General features: G+C 39.6%; 3 protein-coding genes across 5 annotated transcripts in view; 2 read left to right on the forward strand and 1 right to left on the reverse strand.

Annotated features, from left to right (window-relative positions):
• LOC113810666 (endochitinase-like) overlaps nt 1-7,476 on the forward strand; it is a 17,058-nt gene extending 9,582 nt beyond the window's left edge. For all 3 annotated transcript variants that reach the window (XM_070123150.1, XM_070123147.1, XM_070123149.1), the window contains 9 exons: nt 1-139; nt 1,761-1,926; nt 2,756-2,862; nt 3,074-3,189; nt 4,548-4,674; nt 5,130-5,315; nt 5,639-5,714; nt 6,243-6,393; nt 7,015-7,476. The exon at nt 1-139 is cut by the window's left edge and continues 322 nt beyond it. In XM_070123150.1, coding sequence (XP_069979251.1) covers nt 1-139; nt 1,761-1,926; nt 2,756-2,862; nt 3,074-3,189; nt 4,548-4,674; nt 5,130-5,315; nt 5,639-5,714; nt 6,243-6,393; nt 7,015-7,060 — 1,114 coding nt within the window. In that variant the 3' untranslated portion in view covers nt 7,061-7,476. The remainder of the gene's footprint in view (nt 140-1,760; nt 1,927-2,755; nt 2,863-3,073; nt 3,190-4,547; nt 4,675-5,129; nt 5,316-5,638; nt 5,715-6,242; nt 6,394-7,014) is intronic.
• LOC113805547 (endochitinase-like) overlaps nt 1-17,500 on the forward strand; it is a 189,108-nt gene that overhangs the window by 67,831 nt on the left and 103,777 nt on the right. The window lies entirely within an intron of this gene.
• The window catches only part of LOC113805529 (protein SpAN), a 19,071-nt gene continuing 11,226 nt past the window's right edge, over nt 9,656-17,500 (reverse strand). The window contains exons 10-15 of the mRNA XM_027356531.2: nt 16,225-16,396; nt 12,926-13,577; nt 12,186-12,280; nt 11,450-11,585; nt 10,611-10,700; nt 9,656-10,292 (exon numbers count right to left, since the gene is read on the reverse strand). Of these exons, the coding sequence (XP_027212332.2) occupies nt 10,053-10,292; nt 10,611-10,700; nt 11,450-11,585; nt 12,186-12,280; nt 12,926-13,577; nt 16,225-16,396 (1,385 nt within the window). The 3' untranslated portion in view covers nt 9,656-10,052. The remainder of the gene's footprint in view (nt 10,293-10,610; nt 10,701-11,449; nt 11,586-12,185; nt 12,281-12,925; nt 13,578-16,224; nt 16,397-17,500) is intronic.

A 17,500-nucleotide genomic window follows, 5' to 3' on the forward strand; every position in this document is an offset into this window, starting at 1 on the left:
CCAGGCTGGCACTGTCCACCGCCCCGGGGATGCCAGCTTCAGGATCGAGGACATCCCGGGGGATCTGTGCACGCATGTCCTGTATGCCTTCAGCGTCCTCTCGGCGACCACGTGGGAAATCGCTCCTAAGAATCCCAAGGTGATTTTTCTTTTTTCTTTTTCTTTCGTTTTTCTTTGGTTTATTTTTGGGGGATTTTTTTCTTTTGTCTCTTTCTCTCTGGGTTTGTGTTTATAATTGTTTGTTTGTTTGTCGTTCTCTCTTTGTTTCTCTCTCTTTCTTTGTTTCTTTCTTTCTCTATCTCTGTCTCTGTGTCTGTCTGTCTGTCTGTCTGTCTGTCTGTCTCTGTCTCTCTCTCTCCCTCTCCCTCTTTCTCTCTCTCTCTCTCTCTCTCTCTCTCTCTCTGTCTCTCTCTCTCCCTCTCCCTCTTTCTCTCTCTCTCTCTCTCTCTCTCTGCTTCTATCCCGTAACCTCATTTCTTTTTTTTCTTACTGATCGCATCTCTATCCGTATCTGTGTAAGTAAATAAAGTAATCGCATTATGACATAATCCGCATAAATCTTTTAATAACATTTTAATAATCCCACGCGTGCATGTTATCAAATATCGTAACCTAATGAATAAACAGATTAATGAAATATTATCCTGTAGATTAAACTACAAACTACTAAAAATATCTATAAAATCTAGAACACCTTAAGTAAAAGTCTGTTATTAGGATTAAATCTTCTTATGTCTATCTATTCGCATTGGATTTTTTATTTATAATTTTTCGTTTGGTTTATAAAATTTGAGGTTAAACTTTCAAACCAGATGTTTAGATTTTATTTCGTTTTTTTTTTTCTAAATGACATTATCTAAAGGTAAATCTTATGTCTATGTCCTTGACACGTTTTATAATATTTGATATATAATGAAGTTGAGGAGGATTATATAAATAAAATGGCGGATCACAAATGACCGTTCGTTTACAGCGGACATCACGTGATCATCGGTTGGCGCAATTTTGGCGGGAATTTCAAATCTAGTAAACGTAACCATCCCTCATTTGTTCAAAATATAGAAATAAGTAAATAAGTAATTCAATCATTGGATGAATAATAAAGGGGATGATTACTTTAGTTGTGTTTTATATCATAAGCATTTCCATAATTTATCAATTCATCTATATTTCTGGCGGCACAGGAAGGTTAGGGAGAAACACGGAAAAAAAACAACCTAACTGCATTTCCTTACGTAACCAGATAAAAGGGATTATATCTTGCTATCTACTCGAGATGTTTGTTACCCATTCCACGATAACCCGAAGACCATAGCTGTTTCTTGTATGGATCACGTCATCCTTTATCAAACTGCCGTCGCTTATCTTTCGTTTGTCACGTGGTCCTCTTAGAAAGTGGTTCCCCGAATAAGGTCAGCTGGGTTTTTCTGAGGGTCGCCAGAGGGTCTTAAAAGAAGAATATAAGAATCTATAACTGAATACGTTAGTAGAAGTTATTGAAGATTATTTAATTGAAATTCAGTGTGTTGGTAATATATAAATTTATAAAAGTATAGAATAACGTAAGCTAATCTACATTTGCAAGTGTAACTACCGTGAAAATGGTTGGATACATTACTATATGTTCACACTTTTAGGGTCGCTAGCCCAGGCGAAGACCACATCCAAACAACACACACAAATAACACCACATAAACACACAGACATTCTAAAAATCTTAAAAATATATATATATCCTAACGCTGTCTCTCCTCTCGCAGTTCGACCTCGAGCAAAGGGGCTACGAGAGGTTTGTAGGATTGAAGGATAGATTCCCTGGCTTGAGGACCGTCCTGTCTATCGGAGGATGGGCCGAGGATGGGGGGAAGTACACCCAGATGGTCAGCAGCCCAGAGCGACGGCGGGTGTTCGTGGCGAGTGTTGTCGGTGAGAGAGAAAGGAGGGGGGGGAGAGGTGTTGGTAGGTAGGTGGGTGGGTGAGGGTGGGATGGGGTGGGGTGGGGATTGGGGATTTTGGGGGGAGAGGTGTTGGGGTGGGTGGGTGGGTGGGGTTGGGGGGAGTTGATTTTGGGTTGGGTGTATTTTAGGAGAAGGGCTTCGTTTCAGCTTTTCTTGGGGTGTGGTGTGTGTGTGTGTGGGGGGGGGGGGGGGTTGAGGAGGTTGCAAGGGCAGGTAAGCGAGTAAAATTGACAAAAAAACAACTTTTTATAGGGGCTTTTTAAACCAGACTTATATTGGTTATATTGTAAAAAAAAAAAAACATATATTTATATATATATATATATATATATATATATATATATATATATATATATATATATATATATATGATATTAAGAATTGTCCCAGTAACTGACATTTTCGAAAACTCAACAGTGCTATACCTTGTTACAATAATTAAGGAATTATTAGCTCACTTAATTTTTTTGTGTAATCACTCATGAATTTCTCTATGTATTTACTTACACTTTTAGTTTTTATCTACTTCATTACTATCTTTTACTCTTTTTTGCTAGCAAGGCCATTCTTACATATCTACACATTAACTTTAATTACTTCAGCAACGATGAATATGTTTAACAATATTTATTGGAGAAAACGACAGAATTTTTTTTAACACGTACTTATTTATACAATTATAATTTTTTTTCTGATTTACTAATTCACCTATCATTATCTTAATCTTGTTTATTTATTTCCCTTTTCTCTACAGCAAGAAATTATAAACAAACTATTTTTTCCGCTCGTTTCCCCAGCCTTCCTCACCATACACGGTTTCGACGGATTAGACGTAGACTGGGAGCACCCCGGGGACCCGAGTCGAGGGGGGACTCAAGAAGATTTTCATAACTTTCCGTTGTTGGTTTGTATATTTTAAAAAGTCTCTTGCAATAGCATATATCAGAGGACGAAAATGAGAATATACATAAAGAGAGAATTGTAATATGGAAAGAATATAATCTAACCAAAATGAAAGGAAATATTGAATATACTGGGAACGTTTGACAGTAGAAAATCCTCCCTTTTTTCATTGATGAATGCTAGAATCTCACTGCTGACTCTTGGAAATTTAGCTGCAGGAGCTCCGTACAGCCTTTGATGCTGAGGGTCGCGGTTGGGAGCTGACCATAGCCGCCACCAGCACCAGGACAAAAGTACTCAAAGGCTATAATGTACCAGAACTGTGCAGGTAACAGGTGGTTGTTGGGAGCAGACGTATGTACTGTTGTTTTATAATCCGATCTTATTTTTCCTTTTTATAATCATGTATTAATGTAATTTGTATATCTTCATTTTATTATGTATTGATATCATTATCATATCTTTATTTCATCATGTATCAATATTATTATATCTCTATTTCATTATGTATCATTATTATTATATCTTTATTTCATTATGTATCAATATTATTATATCTTTATTTCACTATTTTATTGATATATTTTTTTATATCTTTATCTTTTTACCATTAAGGTTTTTATATTCTTATTTCATCGTGGATTAATATTGTTATCATATCTCTATTTCATTATGTATTAACATCATAATTGTCTTTATTTCATAATGTACTAACATCGTTATTATATGTTCATTTCATTATGTATTAATATCATCATATCGTCATTTTATTATATATTAACATCATTATTGTATCTTCATATAGTTGTGCATTAACATCATTACTAGATCTCTATTTCACTATGTATTTATTTTACTATCATATCTTTATTTCCTTATGTATTAACATCAGTATCATGTATTTATTGCAATATGTATTAACATTGTAAGCATCTCTACATAATGTTATGTATTACCATCATTACTAGATCTTTATTTTATTTTGTGCTTATATTACTATCATATCTTCATTTCCGTATTTATCAATATCAATATCATATCTTTATTTCGTAAAATATTAACATCAATATCAGATCTTTATTTCACAGTGTACTTAAATTATCATAACATCTTATTTCATGACGTATTAACATCTTATTTCATGACTTATTAACATCTTATTTCATGACGCATTAACATCTTATTTCATGACGTATTAACATATTTTATTACGTATTAACATCTTATTTCATGACGTATTAACATCTTATTTCATGACGTATTAACATATTTTATTACGTATTAACATCTTATTTCATGACGTATTAACATCTTATTTCATGACGTATTAACATCTTATTTCATGACGTATTAACATCTTATTTCATGTCGTATTAACATCTTATTTCATGACGTATTAACATCTTATTTCATGACGTATTAACATCTTATTTCATGACGTATTAACATCTTATTTCATGACGTATTAACATCTTATTTCATGACGTATTAACATCTTATTTCATGACGTATTAACATCTTATTTCATTCATGTATATCTTTTTCTTTACGTATTAACATCTTATTTCATTACGTATTAACATCTTATTTCATGACGTATTAACATCTTATTTCATGACGTATTAACATCTTATTTCATGACGTATTAACATCTTATTTCATTCATGTATATCTTTTTTTTCTTAGAACTCTGGACGCTGTGTACCTCATGACCTACAACCTTCGAGGGCTGTGGAATGGCTACGCAGATGTACACTCGATGTTGTACGCAAGATATGGTCTGGACACAGGCAACAAATTAGAGCTAAATGTTGTGAGTGTCTGAAAATGAGTCGTGGTGAGGGTGAGGAAAATGAGGGATGAGTGAGCATTGTATGATGTGTAAGGAAAGGAGGAAGGGGTATGAGTGAGAATGTATCATTTCTGAAATGTGTTTTGGTCAATGAATTGTGTTGTCGATTTGAATGAAAATAGGGAGTGATTGTAAGAGAAAGCGTGAATGAAAATGTATATAATGAGAGTGTAGGGAAGGAAAACACAGGGTAGGAGTGAGAACGTGTAATTTCAAGGAGTTATTCATTTTCATTCTCGACTTAAAAAATACATTTGTTACAATGATTTGTTCATCGCTGTGAGAGAGAACCTAGCGTGTCAACAGATTAACAAATCAAGGCATCACACAAATAATTTTTTCTTTTATTTTGCAAACCATTACTCCCAAGTTACAAGTCTGCGATTGTATTGTCTTTTCTCCTCTGTCTCTTTAAGAATGGCGGAGCGCTCTTATGGGTGAACCTTGGCTGCCCTCGGAGCAAGATAGTGATAGGCGTGCCCTTCTACGGGAAGACCTATACCCTCTGCAACGCCTCCATAACCGACCTTCATGCCCCAATTAATGGCACAGGGCAACGAGGGCCTATTCTAAAGAGGAATGGAGTCCTCATGTACTTCGAGGTAACGTAACGAATTGTAAATGGGGATATAACATGAATATAGAATACCGCGTTTACGAAATACGTGATGTTAGCAGTAAAAGAGTACTTAAACCCACGGACTCATATTCAGACTATGGGATACATAACCTGAAAGCGTTTATATAATTTTTGTGCCTTTTATTCTACGATTATTATATCTTTCATATCCAGAATGATACTAAGTTATGACATCACTGTCATTATCATCATTGCCATCATCATTATTATTATTTATTACATATATATCTTTTTTTTTAGAAAATATATTTTCGAAACGATATATCTACTTCCTCTTTCCTACAGATCTGCTACTTACTACAGAATGCTGGCTGGGTGCGGCAGTGGGACGCAGAGGGCCTTGTGCCATACGCTTACTCTGGTATTTAGTCCTGAAGCATAATATGGGTTGTGTAGGGTTGGAAATGTGGGTGGGAATATTTGTAGCTGGTTCAAATGTGGAAGACAGCAGTGGTAGAAATAGGCGAGAGAGAGAGAGAGAGAGAGAGAGAGAGAGAGAGAGAGAGAGAGAGAGAGAGAGAGAGAGAGAGAGAGAGAGAGAGAGAGAGAGAGAGAGAGAGGGGGGGAGAGGGGGAGGTGTGTGTGTGTGTGTGTGTGAGAGAGAGAGAGAGGGAGGGAGAGAGGTGTGTTTGTGTTTGTGTGTGTGTGTGTATGTGTGTATGTGTGTGTGTGTGTGTGAGAGAGAGAGAGAGAGAGAGAGAGAGAGAGAGACAGACAGACAGACAGACAGAGGTGTGTGTTTGTGTGTATGTGTCTGTGAGAGAGAGAGGTGTGTGTTTGTGTCTGTGTGTATGTGAGAGAGAATGAGGTGTGTGTGCGTGTTTGAGACAGGAACCAACACCAATGATTATAGGCCTATGACTACCTCTTCTTCCCCGACGCTCCCCAGGCGACCAATGGGTAGGATACGAGGACACAGAAAGCCTCAGGATCAAGATGGACTACATCCGGGACATGGGCTTCCTCGGGGCCATGAACTGGGCCGTTAACGACGACGACTTCCGTGACCTGTGTGGCCATGGGCTCTATCCTCTGATGAGGTCAGGTCATGTTATCTGTGTTCATTTATTAAGCTTTTTTTTCTTTTTATTTCAGTTTTATCATATTTATTAGCCATGTTCATTTTGATTCATTCATTAAAAAAAAAAAAGTTTGGCTGATTTTAATTCTTTGTTTATATATATATCCATACTTTTTACTTTTTTATGTCGCTTTTTTGTTTTCTTGTTTTGCATTTATTATTCATGTTCTTCATCCTGGTTCATTCATTAAGAAACTTTTGCTGATATTCTTTGTTTGAATGTATATATAGTGAGTAGTGTAGACAATGTATAATGATTGCAGTTATGTGTTTTATTTCAGGTTAGAAATGTGCCGAATACGTGTATTTTATTCTTCACAATTTCTTTTTAATGCATTTATTCTTTGTTTCATTTTACTCCTTACTTATTATTTACTTAACATTTTTTTTATTTCTTTTCTTTAATTTACTCTTTCTTTCTTTAATATTTGATGCATTTACTCTTATTCTTAAAGAAATGCACCTATTTTTTCATGTATTTAATCCTTCTCTGAAACAATACACTCACTATTCTTCGTGTTTTTTATACATTTACTCTCTTATAATACGCTCTTATAATTTTCTTTTTTTTCTGTTCCAGTACTATTCATGAGGGGCTGAAGAACTACACTGTCCCAAGTACTTAAAAGAACGATTCCATCCACATTATGAGTCCACAGAAAGGATTCAATCCAATATAATGACAGTTCTCAAGTATACAGTTCACTTCGACTGGATATTGTTCAGTGTATATGTATATTTCAATTTATATATTTCGATGTGTACCCTGTTTCTACTGGTGTCTGGACAATGATACAGAGTCCCATAAAGTACATGGATATTACAAGAAAACTTCCTTATTGATATGTAATAGACTAAGTAATAGACTCTACCTGTAGAAAAATGTATAGCGCAATTTATTACTCTCTTACATACCCGGAATATAACATATTTACAAAGAATATATATAGCTTTTATTTATCAATGACTTCAGCTTGGAAAACGGAAGACACAATTATCAAGTGTAATCTCTGCATTGTAATAAAGAAAGCATGGTAACGTATGCTCAACCTTGTGGTTCCTAACCTTGGGGGAGAGGGTAGGCATTTCTCATTTATTCTTCTCTTAATAAGTATATTGGATAATGAAAATAGCAAAAATATGCCTTCTTTTAACTTTTCTTTTATTCAGGGTATAACTAACCTAGGGAAAAGGTGGGAATTTGTCTCATAATATTTGTCGTTTATCAAAAAGGCTATTGGATATTAATTCATACCATTGTATAGTATTTTATATGGTCATACAGTCGAATATGCACTAATTGAAACGTGAGAATATGAATGAATAAATCTATTAGTACACTAGATATCAAAATTTAATGGTATCGAAGTTAGGCGAAGACAACTATTGTAAAAAAAAAATATATATTAATCTGTTCATAACTTTTTGAATTGTCCCGCTAACCAACGAACGAACAAACAGACTAACCAACGCTACCAAAACCATAACCTCCTCGTTGCCACGTCTTCTGCGATCAATCAGTTCGTTATTTTGGATATTTTGAGACTGCAGAAAAGATGCTTAGATTTCTCTCACATTCTTTCTCTTTCTCTCCCATTCTCTGTCTGTCTCTGTCTCTGTCTGTCTCTCGGTCTGTCTGTCTGTCTGTCTCTGTCTGTCTGTCTGTCTCTCGGTCTGTCTGTCTGTCTCTCTTTCTTTCTCTCTCTCTCTCTCTCTTTCTCTTTCTCTCTCTCTCTCTCTCTCTCTCTCTCTCTCTCTCTCTCTCTCTCTCTCCTCTTTCTCTCTCTATTCGTTTCCATGCTTCGGGAGAGAGAGTTGACACCATTGCATAAATTGAATATATTTCTTTACATCATGAAAAAAAAACGACATCCCGTTTTAACCATAAATAAATGCAGATTATATACAGGTGGATATTTTTAATTTACATCAATTACATTAACGAGACTTTTTATATTTTTTTTCGCCTTTTTAAACCTTTAATTTGCCATCTAGTGTAACACTATTATAGGTCTATCTCATGCCTAAACTTAAATGTATATCATAATGCATTAAACAAAAGCCAGATCTGGAAAATCTGGCAATTTTTTTTTTTAACTTTCTCTGTTACCATAAAGTGAAACATCTGTTATTCTTTCAAATATAGAAAACAAAATTATGTGAATAAGATATGAATTGATATATAGATTAGTATACCCTACAATCGTTTACTTTGTTATTTGAAGGGTGACTTAGGTTAGAAATATCAATGAAATTTGTCGTTTTGTATTCCACCGTGTATGTCTGTGTATATGCATACATACATACATAAATATATGTACATAAATAAAGATGTATATGCATATATATGTATATATATGGATATAGATATACATATATATATATATATATATATATACAAACACAAACAAACACACACACACACTTCTCCCCTCAAAAAAAGAAAGAAAGAAAAAAAAGAAAGTGACGACCTTGCTTGCTTTTCTCTCATGCAAGATGTTTTTATTTCTCTATTTATTAATTTTAGTCCCCCTCTCCCCCCCAAAAAAAAGAAGAGAAAACAAAAACTGAAATAACGACCTTGGTTGCTCTCCTCTCATTTCTCCCATGCACGATTTTTTTTCCATATATAATTTTTTTCAACAGAGGACCAGACCCTATAGCATAGAACCGTATTCATGTTGACAGATGTGGAAAGGTATGAATGAGAACGAATATCTTCACAATACGAGAGATGTATCTGACCGGTTTCGATTATGTATTTCTGACGAAGATATAATCGAAACCGGTTAAATACATCCCTTGTATTGTGAAGATATTCGTTCTCATTCATACCTTTCCACAACTTATAGCATAGCTTTACTGGGTTGGTCAAGCCATTTCGGTGACCAGTTTTCTTAAGTTATCTGCTCTGGTATTAAAGTCTTTGGAGTTTTTAGATTTATAATTTTTGCGCCATTCTCTCCGAAGCTTTTTTTAATATCTTAAATTCGGTATTTTTTCCTTTTACCTTCGCGCAACTGCCTATAGGAAAATATGTAGATGTGTTTTAATTGTGAGAATATTTTCTTAATATGATAATGGTATGTTTCTTAGATATAACGTCTGTGTCTTTGAAATATATGGTATGTTGGGCCTGAAGTCGCTTAAGGTCGACTATGTCCAGAATTTAGTCTCTTCTCATAATTTCCGTTGTAGGATGTCTGTAATGATATGCTTAATAACAGCCAAAATTCTTTTTATTTCACTTGCAGGATAAGTACAATTTTATCCTTTTATTACTAACAAATTCCTTTATGCTTGAAATCAAATTGAATACAATATGATGTTTATAACATTCTTCTTCAGCTCTTTGCACTACTGTACAAAGGATCAAGAAAAACAAGGTAAAGAAGCCTTCTTCAGTATATTCAATTTAAACATGACTAGGCAACCACCCGCCCTGAAACCCTGAAACTTAAAACCTTTACCACAAAACTGAGGAAAAGTAATTAGTGATGAATTCTGCTGAATCAGTAACATGGATTTCCCCCCTTTCTCTCCACCTATCCTCCATCTCTCCTTCTTCCTCACTCCTTTGCCCTTATCTCCCCTTCTTCTCCCTCTGTTCCCCTGTCTCTAGGGAACCTCACTATACAGCAGCCTGAAGCCCCGAGTCCTCTGGTACCCGGAGAAGAAAATCCTCATGAGGCTTGAGTCTGAGACGACGGTCGGCGGGAGAGAGAAGCCGTTGAAGTAGAGGACAGAGCCGGAGACGTAGTAAGGGTTTGTCGTCGGGTTCACAGCCACGTAGGTCAAGGAGTTGGTTCCCAGCCGCATGTGCGTGAAGGTCAGCTGAACTTTCATACCCATCGCCGCCTGGAAATGGGTGGAGGAAAGAGGTCAACACGGGTGCTCTCTGGGGTATAGAGGAATAAGGTTGTTTGGTGTATGTGGAGGCTTTCTGGGTGTTATGAGGGATGAGGAAAAGACACTATTCTTAGCACACAGGAGTAGGTGGCGATCTATAGAACCTGTGTCTACGTTGCACAGGAACATACATATTTACCAAAAAGTAAAAAAAAAGGAAAAAAATACAACCAAAAAGGCTCGCACAGAAACATATATTTACAAAAAAAAAAAAAAAAAAAAAAAAAAGGGCTTCAACTTTCTAAGTAAATAAGTGCCAACACTTACGATGATGTGCCATTCACAGTACTTCTTCCTCGGGTACCTGCGGGGGAATCTGGGCGACGTGATGGCTCCCCCGGGGCTGGCTGACAGGATCTGGGGAAGGGGGAAGGGGGGGGGGTGAAGAATCTTCTTTTAGGGATGATCATTTCATATACGTGGATTTTGCTACGCACATAAATGTGTGTGTGTGTGTGTGTGTGTGTGTGTGTGTGTGTGTGTGTGTGTGTGTGTGTGTGTGTGTGTGTGTGTGTGTGTGTGTGTGTGTGTGTGTGAGTGTGAGTGTGTGAGTGTGTGTGTGTGTGTGTGTATATGCATATACACAAATACACACATACACACACACACATGCTCCTCTAATTGTTGTCCCATATTCCAGACGGCATTCCACAGACTTCGATGCGAGCAGATATAGTACCGTCACTCTGTGGTATCCAACACCCTTCCCTGGTAAGCCTTTTATTGCTTAATTGGTAATCCTGAGCTGTTGGAAGTACGAAAGTACCGGTCGCTGATGAGCCTAATACGATGCGTGTTTTTATTGGACTCACAACGACTTAAATTGAGCCAGACTAGGAAGTCTTAATGGAGAAATATACACTAAACTTAGGTCCCCGATGAGCCTAGTATAATACGTGATTATATTGGTCCCTCACTAACTCAAATTGAGCTAGACTAGGAAGTCCCAATGGAGAAATAATCATCTAATAAACAAATAAAATAAACATCTAAGAAACAAATCAAATAAACACCAAAGAAACAAATAAAATAAACATCTAAGAAACAAATCAAATAAACAGCTAAGAAACAAATCAAATAAACATCTAATAAACACATAAACTTACTTGGTGGCAGCCAGAAGTCCTCGGTCTGAACTGAGCATAAAAACCTTTCCACTGTCTGAGAGAGTTGGACGTGAAAGTAGCGAGGAACTGTGCGCTGGGGATGACACGTCTGTAGTTGTTCTTCCTTCCCGTCAAGCTGTAAACGGAATAGACAAAGGTGATTACATAGGAAATCCAAATCTATCGGGAAATTTGAAAAAAAAAAGTTCTGGTGTGTGGGATCTGTGTATGTGTGTGTGTGTGTGTGTGGGGGGGGGAACTGGGTGTGTGGGGGGGGGGACTGTGTGTGTGTGGGGGGGGGGAACTGTGTGTGTGTGTATGTGTGTGTGTGTGTGTGTGGGAACTGTGTGTGTGGGGGGGGGGGGGATGTGTGTCGGGGAACTGTGTGTGTATGTGTCTGTGTTTGAACTGTATGTGTGTGTGGTAACTGTGTGTGTGTGTGTGTCTGTGTATGAACTGTGTGTGTGTGTGCGTGTGAGGAAACTGTGTGTATGTGAGAGTATGTGCGCGTGCGTGTATGTGTCTCCATACACACTAAACACCCACATAAAACCCGCGTATTCACCACCAACCAAAAAAAAACAGACCTTATCCCCCCTCCCCCCCATCCACACAGACCACCGAAACCTTCCCCCCCCCAAGCACCGCCACCCGTCCTGCCACGCCTTCACAGCCATAAGGGGTCGATATCCATTCAAAAACCCACGGCCCTGAGTATGGCGCTGTCTTGACTCACGTTAGCGGTGGTGTGTAAGGGTTCTGGATCTGCAGGACGTCGCCAGGTCGCAGCCGAAGGACCCTGATGTAGAGGTACACCGTCGCGAGCTCATCCTGAAGGGGAAAAGGGACGGTGGATGGTGAGGGGCTGGCTGTTGATAATGATGGTGATGATTGTGATGTTGATGATATTGATGGAGATGATTGTGATGGTGATGATGATGGTGATAATACTGATGATTGTGATGGTGACGATGATGTAGATGGTGATGATAGTATTGATGATTAAGATGGTGATGGTGACGACGATAATATTGATGATTATGATGTAGATGGTGATGATGGTGATGATGATGTTGATGGTGGTGATGATGATGGTGACGATGATGTTGATGGTGATCATTAAATAATTGTCATCATTATCATTATTATCAACATTATCATTAGAATTAGAAGATGTAGGCCTAGTGATATTATTATTATAATCATCATCATTATCGTTATAATTACTACTACCATTACCATTATCATCCTCAATATATACACCACCATCATCACAATTACTACCATCATCACTACTATCATCATAATCATCATCACAAACTATCATAATCATCATCACAATTGCTACCATCATCATCACAAACTATCATCATAATCATCATCACAATTGCTACCATCACCATCATCATCACTATCATCATCACCATTATCATCATTTCCGTCATTATACAGAAAAAAAATGGACCTACAACTTACTGTAATGTTCGAAAGAGCACAGTATGCATTTGGTGGGTAACTTTCAGGGAAATACGGCGAAATGAAATAGGTGGCTCCGTTTTCTGTGTAGATGGTACACTGGTCAAGCACGGCCGTTGTGGTTGTGGTGGTTGAGGTGGTGGTTGTAGTCGTTGTTGTCGTCGTTGTGGCTGTTGTAGTGGTCGACGTGGTTGTTGTCGTTGTGGTTGTCGCTGTTGTTGTGGTTGTGGATGATGTCGTCGTGCTTGTGCTTGTTGACGTGCTTGTGGTTGTACTTGAGGTTGTCGTGGTACTTGTAGTTGAAGAAGTACTTGTAGTTGTAGTTGTAGACTTGCCTGTAGTCGTACTGGTACTAGTACTTGCAGCCGTAGTAGTACTGGTACTTGTAGTCGTACTGGTACTAGTACTTGTAGCCGTAGTCGTACTGGTACTAGTAGCCGTAGTAGTACTGGTACTTGTAGTCGTACTGGTACTAGTAGCCGTGGTTGTGGTTGTCGTAGTCGTATCCGAAGGGCCGCACGAAGGAATTGGAACGAAGGTGACGTCAGCCGCCCACCCCTTCTTGAAATTAGACCCGACCTTGAAGTAGAGGATCATTTCGCCGCCGACGGACTGGAACACTTGGCCAGCGGATATGTCTGTCCCGCAGAACCTGGAGGGAGAGGGAGAGAAGGAGGGAGGGAGAGAGAGAGGGAGAGGGAGGGATGGAGGGGTGGGTGGGGGGGAGAGGGTGAGGGAGAGAAGGAAGGAGGGAGAGAGAGAAGGAGGGTGAGAGAGAAGGAGGGAGAGAGAGAAAGAGGGAGAGGGAGGGATGGAGGGGTGGGTGGGTGGGAGAGGGTGAGGGATGGAAGGAGAGGAGGGAGAGGGAGGGGGAGAGAAGGAGGGAGGGAGAGGGAGAGGGAGGGAAGGAGGGGTGGGTGGGTGGGAGAGGGTGAGGGATGGAAGGAGAGGAGGGAGGGAGGGGGAGAGGGAGAGGGAAGGAGAGGGAGAGGGAGGGAAGGAGGGGTGGGTAGGTGGGAGAGGGTGAGGGATGGAAAGAGAGGAGGGAGAGGGAGGGGGAGAGAAGGGTGAGGGAGGGAGAGGGAGAGGGAGGGAAGGAGGGGTGGGTGGGTGGGAGAGGGTGAGGGAGGGAAGGAGGGGTGGGTGGGTGGGAGAGGGAGGGAAGGAGGGTCGGTGGGTGGGTGGGAGAGGGAGAGGGTGGGAGAAGGAGGGAGAGGGTGGGAGAAGGAGGGAGAGGGTGGGAGAGAAGGAGGGAGGGAGAGGGAGGGAGAGAGGGGGAGAGAAGGAGGGAGGGGGAGAGAAGGAGGGAGGGGGAGAGAAGGAGGGAGGGAGGGGGAGAGGGAGGGGTGGGTGGGTGGGAGAGGGTGAGAAGGAGAGAGGGAGAGGGAGGGAAGGAGGGGTGGGTGGGTGGGAGAGGGGGAGGGAAGGAGGGGTGGGTGGGTGGGAGAGGGTGAGGGAGGGAAGGAGGGGTGGGTGGGTGGGAGAGGGAGGGGGAGAGAAGGAGGGAGGGAGAGGGAGGGAAGGAGGGGTGGGTGGGTGGGAGAGGGTGAGGGATGGAGGGAGAGGAGGGAGGGAGGGGGAGAGAAGGAGGGAGGGGGAGGGAAGGAGGGGTGAGTGGGTGGGAGAGGGTGAGGGATGGAGGGGGAGAGAAGGAGGGAGGGAGAGGGAGGGAAGGAGGGGTGGGTGGGTGGGAGAGGGAGAGGGATGGAAGGAGAGGAGGGAGGGAGGGGGAGAGAAGGAGGGAGGGAGAGGAGAGGGAGGGAAGGAGGGGTGGGTCGGTGGGAGAGGGTGAGGGATGGAAGGAGAGGAGGGAGGGAGGGAGAAGGAGGGACGGAGAGGGAGGGAAGGAGGGGTGGGTGGGTGGGAGAGGGTGAGGGATGGAAGGAGAGGGGGGAGGGAGGGGGAGAGGGAGAGAGGGAGGGAGAAAAAGAGAGAGGGAGAGAGAGTGAGAGAGCAGAGAGGGAGGAAGGAGAGTAGGGAGGGAGAGGGAGAGAGGGAGGGAGGGGGAGGGAAGGAGAGAATAAAGGAAGGAAGGAGAGAGAGAGAGAGAGAGAGAGAGAGAGAGAGAGAGAGAGAGAGAGAGAGAGAGAGAGAGAGAGAGAGAGAGAGAGAGAGAGAGAGAGAGGAGAGCGAAAAGAGGGGAGAGGAGAGGGGGGGGAGGGAAAAGAGAGAAGTAAATAAACAAATAATGAGAGGCGGCTAAAACGGCAACACCGTTAATGCATCAACATTTAAAAAATCATCAGCAAGTTCTTTTTTTTTGACATTATTTTTACACCTGTCCCATAACAAAATTTCTTTGCATATATATTTTTTCTTTATTTCTGAAAGATCTTACTACATTAAAAAATACAAGTTTAAATTGAATTCTAACTGGTAAAAAAAAAAAAATAAATAAATAAATACAAAATAAAAATAAATAAAAATCGAAGCATGGTCACTCTAACTATGCAAACTAAGTAAGGTTAAGTAAGGCGAGTCCTTACTTATTCGAGATGAAATCGAATCTATATTTTTTGTTTTGTTTCTAGTAAAGATTTAGCTGCAAAATATTGAAAATTTACCCTGTATTTAGCGATTTTTAAAGGTCCCTTTTAGCGGGAAAATGAAGTTCTCTTAAGGTGTTACCACACTAGCACGTTTTCCGTTAACTTCGGACAATTTTCTAAAATTTTGTCAATTTTTGAGCAATCTGTTGATTTTCTGGTCAGACGATAAAGGTCGTTTCCGTTTGAAAATCTTTCCGTTAACTTTTCCGGCCAAACATAGTCAAATCAAGAGCTATATTCGAGTGTAAGTTGTAACATAAAGAATATGAAAATAAATTTAGTGAATATAGTATAAAACAATATATTAGTAAGTTTTAAATTAATCATTCGATAAAATTAATAAAATTTGTTTTACGTGTTGGCACGATTGATTACATCCGGGAGAGCAGTCGCGCCATTTCTCACAAGCTTCGAATTCACGGATCGTGCAAATTTTCCTGTCTGGACGTGCCTTTCTGAGGAATTTCTCTTCGTTAGTATTCGTCAGAATCGTTGGCTCTGGGATATCAGAGATGGCAGGTACACAAAGAATAAACTGAAATGGGTGTGTAATATTACCGTTTCATGTGACTGTGCACCTCAAGAAGTTGAAAATTTAGGAAATTTTGAAAAAAAAAGACGGAAAAAATGCTATTGCGACAATACCTTTTACGTTAGTATCCGGCGAATTTTAAAATCCAGTCTAGCGGCTTCGTGGAAATACCAGTGGCAATACCACCCTCAAATCCCAACTCAATAACCCATACGTACCACTGCCCCACCGTTGTGTTAGTAGTCCTGATTTCCAGGGCATCGTACCAACAGGCAAGAGTATTAACGCCATTTATCGATAGAGTTGTTGCTTGATAGACGTCGAATGATTGGAAGGTTATTTTCACTTCATTGCACGCTGGGGCGATAATCCACTTCACGAAATCCGAATCTGTTGCATGAACATAATCCATCCATGAGTTGCATATCCGTTCATGTATCCATATCTACACAGAGTGAAGGACGGGGAGAGAATTTGGAGACCCGAACAAGAGCAAAGGGCTGGAATTCAACGGAAATTCGTCTATTAAACGGAAATAAAAGACGACCGACGGATGGTGATGTCACTACGGATTTTTTTTCCGAATACTATATTTTTGTAATTTTGTATGACTATAGATGGTTTGATGTAAAAGGAAAATTGTTTAAAACAATATTGAGATATTTAGCCATGTTCAAATAGATTAAACACGAAAATTGCTGAAACCGATCGTCATCGTGGCGGAAATTTTATCCGATGTCACTTCAGCTGGTCTTCTGGCTGGGCATCACCAAGGGCAGAGCCATAGTCCCTTAGAGAGACTTTAAACCTTCAGCCCTGCAGAAGACTCATTATGAATAGTCGTATAATTTTTTAGATGAATTAAGTTTGCAGGTTCAATGTCGCAGTTTCATGTTATACATCTAATATATTTTCTGTAAAGAGATGCGGATGCATTTTTTGATATTGAATGTTACATTATTGGTTTGGTAATGCATTTATTGTATATTGCTTTATGCAGTGCAATAAACAGGAAAGTAATGCAGGGAATCATAATCACCAGACTGAACTTAGGGTATATAACTGTAATCTGATTTTCATCCGTTTATGATAGTGTATGGTCCAATTTTAGTATTTAAAGCCGCTTTCTTTATCATCTGATGTTTAGAGAACTGTAACGGAAAAGCGGCCAGCCCCGAAAAAGTCGGATCCGCAAATCTCTACACTTCTCTATATCAAAGAGGTTTCTGAGTACATCGCGTTTTATTTGTTTACTGAATTTATAAATACAGTACGTGATCTGTCAGTTTTTTTTCTGCAATTCTCGAAAAGCCTAGTAATGTGACCCTTGCTGTTTGAGGAATGTGGGTTTCAGCCCTTGCCCATTACAGCACGTTTCCATGACGACGAGGCGAAGTTGCATTCTTGCCCTTATGAATCACCAACACTTGAAGTTAATAAAGAAATATCGTCGAATCAATATGATTTGAGGGAATCTGCCAGAAAGTCGAATAT

The sequence above is a fragment of the Penaeus vannamei genome, chromosome 6 (genome assembly GCF_042767895.1).
Source record: "Penaeus vannamei isolate JL-2024 chromosome 6, ASM4276789v1, whole genome shotgun sequence".
Classification (NCBI taxonomy): domain Eukaryota; kingdom Metazoa; phylum Arthropoda; class Malacostraca; order Decapoda; family Penaeidae; genus Penaeus; species Penaeus vannamei.